The following is a 12,547-nucleotide window of genomic DNA, read 5'->3' on the forward strand; positions in this document are numbered from 1 at the left end:
AAAAAAAAAAAAAAAAAAAAAAAAAAAAAAAAAAAAAAAAAAAAAAAAATTATAAAACATGGGAGTATTTTACTAAAGCAACACTAATCTACTAAAATGCTTCCCTCCCTGAAAAGCCCACATAATTTACATTTTATCTAAATAGCAGTGGGCTAGTCTTCAAAACACAAGTCATAGCCAATATTTCAAGCTGAAGACAGTAATAGCCATATTTACAAATGAAAGGATTAAAGAAAAATACACTTTGTTGCCTTCCTTTTCCTCACAGAATACAGGGGAGTTTCCCCTAAGCTCCCATGAACTGTCATCTGCATTTCTTTTGAGCTAAAATAGACTTCTGAGAGCTTGGAGAAAATTATGTTAAGTGAAATAAGCCAGGCACAAAGGGAAAAAATATTGCACGTCCTCACTCTTAAGTGGGAGTAAGAGAGAAAGAAGGAAAGAAAGACCACAGTGGAGCATTGGACATAGAGAGTTAGAGAACAGACCTAGAGTTGTTGGGGAGGGGGTTGGGGAGAGATTGGATGGGGCACGCAGGGAATAACTGCAATTTGTAGTGGTGGCCATGCTGACAGTATTGATCTGATCATCACATCTTGGGCACAGGTGCTGATGGTCAACTTTGTGCTCCATGAATATGTATATTCAATAAAAAAATAAAATAGATACGTGAGAACAATGTTAACTTGCTTTCTAGAAACTTAGAACTTTTCAGATAGGAAAGGAATTTAATTATAGTTTTGTTTATTTTCTTAAAGCTAGTACAGCTTTACCCATATAACCTAAGTGCTATTCCTTCCTTAGAACATCAGGAGATAGGAGTCTTCCTAGCTTTTTGATAGGATCCACATTATTCAATCTGACTCAGAGCCATTTTTTTCAGATTATTTTAAGAAACTTAGATATTAAAAGTCTTACAAAGACTTTTTTTGTGTTTGCCCTTGATAAATACAAATTTATTGTGTGTGTTTGTACAAAATCTTGTTTAATTGATGTGTATACTTTTCAAAGTATCTTCAGATCTGGAGAAAACTTAATTTTTCATATTTCTATTTAGTAGCAAATTGTCAAAGAACCCAGATCCTCTAATGGACATTTCAGAGCTTCCCTTGCAACCAGTAGGTGCTCAAAGATTTGCTGCTGCATCCATCTCCCTTTTCTTATATTCACCCAATTTGCTTTTCAATTTTCTTATCCTGATACTGTCACTCTAATCATGTTCAGGCCCATTATTATTAAAAATGCTACCAATAAGTTACATGATATGTAAAAACAATAAACTATTAATCCACTGAGTCACATAGAGTCTGTCTTGATTTGCCTTTCTAAGTATTTCTAACACTGTCATCTTCAAGTAACTTCCCAGACAAGAACTTTGGATACCTATTGAAATAATCAGACAACACAAACTGGCTCTCCTACACTCCTGGGGATTTAAAAAACCTAGGATAAAATTGTTAGATTCCTCACACTTTACTACAAAATAATTTCAGATGGATGAAAGATTAAAGTCAGACATGACAGCAAAACCAAAAACTCATAAGAAAAAAAGCAACAGATTCTATTACATAAAAATGAAAATTTACAGTGTGAAAAATATCACAACATTTAAAAACCTATAAACCCAGAAAAATATTTGCAGCAAATATGACAGAATTAATACCACAAAATAGCTCTTATGAACAAATGAGAAAAGAATGTTATCTTTTACACCAAGATATTAAAAATAATATAGATTTATATAAATACAACTTGAAAATCTATCATATGTCTTCTGTTAAGCAGGTTGTAAAGTAACATGAACCTTATTGTTTATATGTATATGCATAGAAAATATATTTAACTGTTCACAGTATTTCTCTGTGGTACTGGAATCATGGCTAATCTGCATAAAATATTCTCACATAGATCTCACCTATAAACATATAAAGAAAAGAACAAAACGGTTCATCTCTCATTATCGTGAAAGATGGCCCTAACTAGCACTTTACATAGACAACATTTCAGCTAAAAGGTGAGACAGACTACATGTTCCTGGACAGCATGTTTTGTTATTATCCTTTCAAAATCTGTGCTGTCTCAGTCATAAACCACTCCAAACATGCATTCTGTCCATAAAACTGGACAAATCGCCAAATTAATTATATTTTCTTTCCCTTTCTTCAAACTCAGTTGTCATTACAATGGTGTCCCATCACAGCTGTTAAGAGTTGACAAACCCACTTGCCCCACCAGTAAGAGTGAAGACACTGCTTGGGTTTTTGAAGGCTCGTTGCACAGCAAAATTGCCATCTGTCAGCCTGGGTTTGTTTTGTGCTTCCAATCTGCTTGTAGCATATGCCCTAGACATTCAGTCAACAAACGTGTAATAAATGCCTGCTATGTGCACAGTGCTCTGCTAAGTGCTCTGTGTAGAAGACGAAGTCCCTGGCCTCGAGGAACCTATTTAACTGTGGAGGAGACACACAGAAAATACTTAATTACACAATGGATTATTAATTTAATTGTGAGAAATGCCACAAATAAAAAGAGCAGCTTGCCTAAGAGTACGTTAAGAAAGGAATAGATTCTCTTCTTAGAGGAGGTGGTTGAAAACTACATCCCAGAGCATGAAGCATCTGAGAAACTCTGGAGGGTGTGAATGAATCAAGGAGGAAAAGAGGCCTAAGGAAAGAGCTGAGGGAAGGACCTTGAGTGCTGGGATGTCTGTCTTGAGTGACTAGGAGAAGACAAGTTTCCTTCCCTCCTGCGTTGGCTGTGGCCTCCAATCCACAGTAAGGCTGCTGGCTAAAGGACATATTAGTGAAACAAGTGAAATTCAAAGAATGCCAAGCTTCTCCCAATATGAAAGTACCACAACACTGACAATAGCACTGATCTATTTAAAAATCAGTTTTCAAATACTTACAAATGTCTTTCTCATTCAGTATAAATTTACTTTTAAAACTTCCAAAATCATGTAGAGAGTTTATTATTATTTCATGATTACCAGGTGAAAGAGCTGGGATTTTAATATTTGTTTTCTCTGATCGATAACAAGAATGGGACCTGAAATATAAGAGATCAATTTTAACTAGCAGATAAAATTAACAGTGCAATTTTCACAAAAACTCGATCAACACAAAATACACTGGAAGATACTTTCTGCTCTTTTGTATACAAAAGCATGATAGGTTGTACTGCAGTTTAAGACTGAAACAAAAGGGTTAATGGTACTTTTATCAATGCAGTGGTAGTAAAAATAAACAGATTGTACCACAAAGTAGAGTAAACATAGATGATTCCTTCCAGAAATTTAGGATTCTAGCAAGCCATTCAAAAATCCCACCTCAACCTTCCCTTTGCAGCCTCACCTCCCACTGCACATGCTCTGCCCCCTTCAGCCCCAACTCTTGGTCCTCATACTAAGATGGTGCTCTCAAAAAAGTGGATCCTAACAAAAGAAAGGAAACTGGCTACTTGTGGGCCCTGCAAACATGCCCTCAGCTTGCCCATTCCTCTGCCTGGGCTCACAGTTTACTTTGAACAAAATTTCCTCATCTTTCGGCTTTCAAAATGCTTCCAGTTCCCCATGCAGTATCTCTCAGACAAAATGATATTCTGCTCTCTGGTTCCACAGCCCTTTCTATCGCTATAGAACCCATTTACATTCTTTTTATTGTTATTCAAGTACATTTCTAGCTTCCCATGAAAAATTTAATTGGAGCAAATGGCCTTTCCCTGCCTCACACAGCACCAACGCAGGCCTCTTTACAGTCTTCTCTTATGACTTCGGGCTTGAGTGGTCTGGCTCACCTCCTTCTCAAATCCATATGGTGAGGACTCTTTTTGTGCCAACAACAGGACACCACCTGAATTCTCTAAATCATGTAATTTCACATGTTCTGGCCACTGTACCTAATATTCTTTTGGGATGGAATGTCCTTCTGTCCTTTTTTTGCTGATAAAACTGAGTATGGCCACTCCACAATTAAAACTCTTCTGACAGCCCCCCTGGATTTCCATACTTCTTGATCTCCCCTCTTTTAGCCCTTCATGTAAAACTTCCATCAGCACATAACCCACAGCACTGTTATTATTTGGTTATTGAGAACTTCTGCAGAGCCAAAACTAACTTCCTCCCAGAATGGCCTGTGGTGTGCATCTGTGCTATTTAGGGGGTTTTTCAGGCTCTCCCCTTCTGGACTCACAGTAGGACAGCCTTCCCTGCCCCTCTGAAGCAAGACATGGCCATGGGGTTTTATTTGGCGAAAGTCACATTTATCAGTTCAGGATGAAAGCTCTAAAAGCCAGCACAGGCTGTGTCCCCTCTCCTTCCCCTGTCAGCACACCTTTTAATTCCTAGGGCCCTAGGGGAGAAACACAGATCAGAGATCCCAGCTGACCTGACAGACACAGAACAAAGCAGGAAATAACCCTTTATTTTCTCAAGCAAGAAATAAGGAAATAAGACTTGAGAATTGTTTCTGCAACACAACCTAGCTCATACTGACTGATAAATTACTCCAATGCTTAGAATAATGATAAATAAATTTACACTGAATGGGGAAATATCTGATTGTATTTAAATACACATTTATATCTATTTACATTAGGACCACTCCTCCATTAGGACCACTCCTCAGGAAACCGGGATGTGGCGGGCTGGAACTCCTCTGACTTTGCTAAGCAACTCAGCCTCCTCCTTGGATTAAGGAGAAGCAATGGGAATTGCTCAGGCCTGCAGGTAGCCCAAAGGCCTCCACTCTAGGCTTAGGCGCTTCTAGCCCAGTTCAAGATTACTTGCAAGGGTAAGTAACAGAGCTTGCCACCTGCCTCCCAATGGGCACCTAGTAACATGCACCCAGTGTTTATCGGGCATGTTGCCACCCAGCTAGAACATACTTCCCAGCCTCTTATACAACTAGATTTAGCCATCTGACCAGGTTCTCTGGTCAGTGAGAGGTAAGCAGAGGTGTTTTGTGGTCATTCTTCTTCTTTCTTGCCTCTTAGAGCACAGACACAATGGATGCTCCACAAACATCACCTTGAACCATGAGATCACATGCTAACAATGGCAGAGTAGCATAACAGAGGGACCTGTTCTCTCATAGACATAAACAGCCACATCAACCCTAAGCCTACCTCCAAACCTTTTACATGAGAGCAAATGCCTGTCTGTTGAGCCATTACTGACATTTTCTGTTAGGCACAGTCAAACTTAAACCTAACTGATATATGTAGACACTGATTTGGGGTAGGCAAGTAAAACTTCTCCAGAGCAGATCAGTACACTGAAGGTATGCTTCATACTCCTTATTCATATAATAAAAGAATAAAAGTTTTAGCTAGAAGAGTTTGTTACCTTCTTGATTGATGTAAGATTCAGAATTTTTACAAAACAGAGAGCTAAGAGTTGAAATTTCATTTAAAAATTTCCAGAATAAAATCTTTATATTCTAAAATTAAAGATAAAGAACCTCTAGGCAGTAGCTATGAGTTAATTAAAGCATTCCATTACCTGTTTTCAATACAAACTTCATAAATAGTGCCATGGCCTGTTCCAGAGGATGCTTTCCACGAACAGTCCCACAGTTGTAAATTATTAGTTATGCACTTCAAGTCATGAGCCCCTGCAGAAGAACAAACAACACACACACAACACAGAACATGCTTAGTAACTCAACTGCATTGTAAAAGGTCAACCAGGCAAGCCGTTTTCTGTCGTAAACACAACAAGCATGTGTGTCTGCAGAGGGCCCACATTCCTGGTGAAGAGATGACACTGCAGTCATGGGAGGTGACTGATTTTATATTTCTTTTTGAAACTTTGCTTAAGAAAAAGCTAAAGGGTAAACTGATAAAAGTGGGCCAACTGCTAGACCACTTTGGGGTTAGGCTTCCATCAAAAATTCCACTCTAGGCAACTAAGACAAATGGAGGGAGTGACTGAATGTATAGATTCAATGGTGGGACCAAGAAAGGTTCTAGGGGGCTTCTAACACCCTTTGAGTCTCCAACAGCCCCTTTTGCCCCCCCAAAAATGTAAATTCTACGTAAAAACTGCATGTCTTTCACATCTACAAACATAGCTTCTAAACATGTGTAGCCAGCAAACAACATATTAAAAACAGATACAGATTTCACTTACATGACACTCTAAAAAGGTAAAATTATAGAGATGGAAAACAGCAGTTTTGGTGGGGGGTAGGCTAGGAGGGCCTGACTACAGAGGAGCACAGGGAATTTTCTGTAGTGTTGGGACTGTTCCATATATCCTGATTGTGCTAGTGGTTACCTGCACTGTCAAAACTCATAAAACTATATCCAAAAAGGGTAAAATTTTATTGTATGTAAGTTATACCTTAAGTTTTAAAAACAGTAAAAGAATATTTTGAACTATTTTTAAGAGTCTTTTTAAAAGCAACTAAAAGTGCACAGAAAAAAGATTATTACAGAGAAATGGATTTTAACCACTGAAAACCTGAAGGGTTCAAATAAAGAAACAAGATTGCTTTATAATCAAAATGGAAATAAAATTGCAATCTGTCCATTCTCTATATGTCTGATGTACTCACCCTTTTTCTGACTATTTACTTGATTCATTAGATACAGAAGAACAAATGTGGCTAACAGCCACCGGAAATTTGAAATAGTCTTCATTCTTATATCGCCCACCATCCTGAATGATCGTCTCAAACATAAGTAAATGTCCATCATCCCTGCAATGTAGTCAATCCTAGATTAGGAGAAAAATTTCAAATGGTGTTCAAATTGCTCTGAAGACATACTTTATACCATGCACACAAACACTGAAAAGGGATACTGACAGATACTTAAACATACTGTACCTTAATAACTTTGGAGACGCTCAAACTCAAGCTGCCCTGGCTTTAGGAGACATAAACAACTGGACACAACTGTTGCCTCAGATATCCACTACACGGTCAATTTTCAAATGATGGGCTTCAAGTTCAAGATTATAACTGAGGACATGCTTATCAACTCTCCAGTCCAACTACTAGCATAAAGAAAAGCATTGCATAAAAGTGAAGTTTTGACAATTTTAAATCATACATTTTTTTTCAATAGATATTTTTATTTTCAATAGAACATATTAACTTTTACCATCACTTATTCATGATAAGTAATACTGGTTTTCTTTTCCATATATGTTGTGAAAGTTTCTATTTCATATTAATTTAAATAATTTAAAGAGAAACAAATTAGGGGTAGCAGATTTGACAAAAATACTGATGATGATACACAAATGGCTGCAACTTAAACACTGTAACAACTATAACGGGAAAGGGGCTATTAGTAGATGAGATTTCAGCACATTTCTGCTGAACGCTGAAGCCTCTAGAAGAGCAGCGACTGACTTTGGTGGGGTGGGAGGTGGGGGTTGCAATGGAGGAAGGTGTGTTAAGCTTGAGAGCTCCTGAGACAGCTGCCAGCAGCACTTGGGGACAGCCCACAAAAAGCCAGGTCCTTGGCCAGGCCCTGTAGACCCAGCACTGGGCAAGACAAAGTCCCTGCCTGCAAGGAGCTTAGACTTGAGTTTGGACAGAAAAACATATAAACAAATTAAGAAATTTAAGATCCTGGTACATGCTTTTAAAGCTACAATAAGCCAATGTGGTGAGAGTGTGAGGGAGTGAAGGTCTGCTCCTTGGCTGAGACTTTCCTGATGAGAAGGAGATCGCCTACAAACAGCTGTTAGCGCTACAAACAGCAGCAAGGCCCTAAGAAAAGCTTGAAGGACAGGAAACAGGGATGAACGGAGAGAGACAAACGAGACGGAAAGGTGATTGGTCAGGTCACAGAGGGCCTCTCGGCCATCAGAGGGATGTGGAGTCTAATGTGGTAGAGACGAGAAGCCACTGTAGTGAAGTTTTTCTGGGTGCAGATCAGATCATGGATCTTCATGTAGCTGCTAGGTGGTGGACAGCCTCTAGAGGAAGAGGGTGGAGGTGAAAAACCACAGTCCAGATGAGCTTGTCAGAGTGAGGACTAGGGTTCTAAGAGTGGAAATGGGAAGGCAGTCAGACTCGGGACCTGTTCTAGTGATGCAGGGTCTTAACTGATGCTTTAAAGGAGGACAGTGCAGTGGTTGAGAGCAGAGACTGCATTTGAATCCCAGCTGGTGCACTCACTGTATGACCCCAGACACACTCAGCTTCCTCATCTTAAAGTGGGGATGACAACTGTATTTTCTTCTTAAATGTGTTGTGAGGATCAAGTGAGTGACATGTGTAAAGCTTCTGGAACAGTGCTAAGCATGTGGTAAGAGCTACACCTGCACTTAGTGCACGGTGTGAGGTGCAGGGAGAGGAGAGGAAGCAGGATGACTACGAGAGCTGGTGGCCAACCTACGGTGGATCGATGGTGGTGCCATTTAAATCCTCTCTGGGTACATGAAGAAGGGAGCAATGAGCAATGCAGCTGAAACTAAAGAATTCAAGGATCTGTTTACAGAAGTCAACCTTGATATGCTTCCACTCCCCACTCCAAACAGAGGCATTTTCTCTACAGAACTTAAAAAGATTGGCTGAGTAGAACCAGAGTAGCAAACGCAGACATGGGTGCCAAAGGGCAGGCTTTCCACATCAGACATTTAGGGACTCTTCGGAGAAATGATATTCCCCTGATCTCTTCCTACAGTGCAGCCTGCCAGCTGACACTGCACTGAAAACTCCTTGTCAGACCCAATATTGCCTCATTTTATACTGATTCAGACAACCAGGGATCACAAAATATATAAGCAAAGACTAAAATATGAAATGGAAATTTAGGATAAACAGGATAACTTAACAGAAAATAAAAATTACTCCCAGAGGAAATAGGGATAATATAGGAAACAGGAAAACTTAAAACAAAAAAGAAAAAAAAAAACACCCAATAACCTCTAAATAGTATTCTCAGAACAAATATAGAACAGCCATAAAAACAAGAAGAGGATGCAATAAAAAAGGAATAATAGGAAATAAAAATAGCCCTTAGGAGTTAAATACATTGGCTAATATTAACAATTAAAGAAACAGAAGACATTGAGCAGTTTCAGAAAAAACAAAAGACAAAAATAGACAGTGTGAGGAGAGATGAGAAACAGTGAACTGATAAAGGAAAGGAGATCCAGCATCTAAATAACTGGAGCCCAACGAGAGAATTCAAAAACTATTCTTTTTAGTGAAAGCAGACAGCAAGATGTCTTCTTGACTATTGCTGAGGAATGTCAAAACACAGGACACGAATCCCAAATTGTTTAAATAATTATAACCAAAACATACGGAAGGCACAAGCACACATTTCAAAAGTGTCCAATTATTTTCTGGATGAATAAATAACTTCCTAGTCAATTCCAGTGTCACTGAGCTTACTTACTACAATGAAAATGTATTCATGGAATGTCTAAAATGCCAGTTGCTAAAGTTATAGAATTACAAAGCTGTACAGGAATAACTGAATAAAGGAGACCACACACGACCCGAAAACGTAAATCCTGACTAAAATAATCACAAACCATACACACCGACTAGCTAACCGTTATCTTGAAACAAAATAGTCCCTCACTACAAGTTTAGTTTTTCTAGAAAAGAGACACATGCCCTACTGCCACGCAAGGAAGAAGTGGCAAGAGGGGGATGCGTGGTGGTGGGGGGGGGGGTGCAGCCCAGGAAGGGCTCTGGCTCAGGTGCTGCCAGATTTAGACCTAATCTTGGCTTCATTACTAATTAGCAGTATGACTGAGAGTAAATCACTTAATCCCTCCTGGCTTCAGCTTCGACCACTGTGGCACAGAGGCAAGCTCTACTGAGGATCCATCTAAGCGCCTCCCCAAGGCTAAGCTGTAATATTCCATTCCTGCTGGCAGACAGCGGCTGGCGAGCACAAAGTTAGCACTTTCCACAGCCACGGATCAGTAACTCTACAGAGGAGGTCAGCAAGCAGTAGGATGGCGGTCCTCAGGAACAGAAGAGTCAATGGCAGTGTCACTGAAGCCTGCTTAACTTAAAATAAGCAGGATCGTAACAAAGACTTTCTTTTGTCATTACATTTACATAGGATATCCTGAGCAAGTCATTTGAGTGATATAATATTATGCATATAACACACCCGACTCCCCAATCACGCAAAACTTTCACATGGACTTATTTGCAGGCCAGAACGACACATGAACAGTCTTCCAGTGCACTTTCAGAGACAAAAGGATGCTTGTGAAACTTTTCTCTGCTTACCTCTCATAGAAACATTGCCAGGAATTACTTTTTTTTCCCCACCAATGCCCTATTCCTTAGAGGGGAACACATTTTTACAGAATTTCAGGAGCTAGCTTTCAAAATTAGGATAGCTGTCTCATCGCAGCACAGGGTGCGAATGCAAACCCCTAGGGGCAAACCAGGTAACAATTGTGTGCACAGGCCTTGCTTGGTCAAATTTTCTGATTTTTTTCAAGCCAACATTGAAGTCTGGGATTTTATATGAAATATCCAAATCTGTAAATGAAAGCAACTAATCCATATTTGTAAAACATTCTAAGGGCCAAAGAAAATATACCTTAGACTGTATCCTGCCCAAGGGCCACCAGTTTGTGTCCTATAGGATATAATTATTTTAAAGGATTCAAAAATGTCAATAAACCCTTCTGTTTAAGAAAAGTGATCATGCAGAATGTTAAGCTGGTTTGTTTTTGTACATATGTGCTGACCTCAATCTGAGGACATCACGATACACAGGTGGAACCTGAACCTGGGGCCCCGTACGGCAAAGCTCCCGTCCTGTCAACAACGTGACCCCCAAGCTGTAAGTCGCCTCATGTGAAAATGGAGTTTTCACACAGGTACTTTGACTTCTTTTTTCCTCAGCTTGGATAACTGTGGCTCCAGTGTACATGAGGTTTCAGACCTTTCTGTTGAGGATGTGAAAAAAAGAGTTGAGAAGAGAAAGGAAAGCTAGAGGTCAGAAACTCTAGTCCCAGTATGTTTAGTTTGTGTCTGTTTCTCCTTTTTTCTATTTTTTTCTTGGGGGGAGGGATAGATAGGTAGAGAGGGAGGGACAACGTGACAGGGAATGGGTTGGCATGTCCTACGGGTGGCACTGAGGTGCCCAGCCCTGTCTGCTGATAGAGGGCCTTGGGAAACACCTGCTCAGTCAGGGTGGAAGGAATAGATTACCCAAAGCACCTTTTATTTCAAGGATCTATCTTTTTGCCACCATAATGAGATCACTCTCTTCACAAAAGAAATTAAACACTGAGCTGGAATGCTGGAGAGAGGGAAGCCTCTGAACTACGCTAAGGCAAGGTAAACGTGTAAGCACGACACAAGGAGATGGTGGGAATTTGTCCAATATTGCTGATTTATATTCTTCTCAGTGTCCCTTTCTTTATTGTTTCCTATGAGGAAACATAAAAATTGTTTAAAACCTCTGACCAGCAACTATTTTCCTAATTGCATTTCTCTCCCACAAGATCTTAAGTTCCTCAAGTACAATCGGTTCCCTTTAAAAAAGGCTTTTCGGGAACATAAACTTTGCAGTTAGGTAGAATCTATTGTGTTATTAAGGTAAAGTGTAGGGAATTCAAGTAAAATGAGAGAAATACCTATCAAAAACACAAACTTGGCTGGACTGGAAAGTTCCATTTAGGAAGGGAGGTAAACTAGACTGCATAGGGAGACATTATGGTTTTTTAGAAAAGATGTACACAAAATTAGCAATATATATAAACTGCAAAAATCCAGTCCTCAAAGAACCCACCAGGTTCCCAGCACAACAAATCTGAATAGACTTATTCCAAGGCACATCACGGAGAATATCAAAATAACTGTATAAAAGAAGCTCTTAAAAGCTCCCAGGGAGGGGAGGTCATATGCACGGGCTCACCATATGCACCGGTTCAGGAACAGGGACAGCACCAGAATAGTTCACTGGAGTCAAGACTCTGTGACATGCCATTTGAGTGTGGACAACCTCCTCCTATCCCCCACCCCCGCAACACAGGGACGGTGACAGGACTTATCTCCAGAGTGTGTTACAGGTGTATGGGAAACACTGGGTGTGTGTTCTATCAATGTTCTTGGGGGACACATCAGACTTTCTTAGCACTGAAAGCTAAAAGGAACACCATCCAAAATAAAGTGAAAAGTATTTAGACGCTTGAATTCTATACTCAAATTATTAATTGAGAGGATAAATAAAATACATTTTACTAGGATACACAAGATCTCAAAAGATGTACCTCCCACGCACCCATTCTCTAGATGCTACTGGAGGACACAACTCACCAAAATGAGGTAGAAAACAAAAAACATGAGAAAATATATGATCTGTGAAACAGGAGTTTGATCCCAGGAAAGAAGCCCTGTGTCCTGCCCCTTATCTCATTCCAGGTCACACTGAAATGGACACCGTTCTCCAAGCTGCCGAACCCTTCAGGACTCCTTACACCAGCACATACGTCCTTCTGGTTAATTCCCTCTGCACCCCTTGCAGCCCCTCCTCAAGACAGCTGTGAAACTCCTGGCAGGAGGCAGGAAGAGCTTGTCATCATCTCTGAGAGTTCCCAGAA

The 12,547-nt window shown here is 39.9% G+C and overlaps 1 protein-coding gene across 1 annotated transcript in view; it reads right to left on the reverse strand.

Annotated features, from left to right (window-relative positions):
• LIFR (leukemia inhibitory factor receptor alpha) overlaps positions 1–6,979 on the reverse strand; it is a 43,099-nt gene extending 36,120 nt beyond the window's left edge. The window contains exons 1-4 of the mRNA XM_008579736.1: positions 6,831–6,979; positions 6,558–6,718; positions 5,501–5,612; positions 2,909–3,048 (exon numbers count right to left, since the gene is read on the reverse strand). Of these exons, the coding sequence (XP_008577958.1) occupies positions 2,909–3,048; positions 5,501–5,612; positions 6,558–6,699 (394 nt within the window). The 5' untranslated portion in view covers positions 6,700–6,718; positions 6,831–6,979. The remainder of the gene's footprint in view (positions 1–2,908; positions 3,049–5,500; positions 5,613–6,557; positions 6,719–6,830) is intronic.
• Between the last annotated feature and the right edge of the window lie 5,568 nt (positions 6,980–12,547).

This window comes from Galeopterus variegatus, unplaced genomic scaffold (genome assembly GCF_000696425.1).
Source record: "Galeopterus variegatus unplaced genomic scaffold, G_variegatus-3.0.2 Scaffold81, whole genome shotgun sequence".
Classification (NCBI taxonomy): domain Eukaryota; kingdom Metazoa; phylum Chordata; class Mammalia; order Dermoptera; family Cynocephalidae; genus Galeopterus; species Galeopterus variegatus.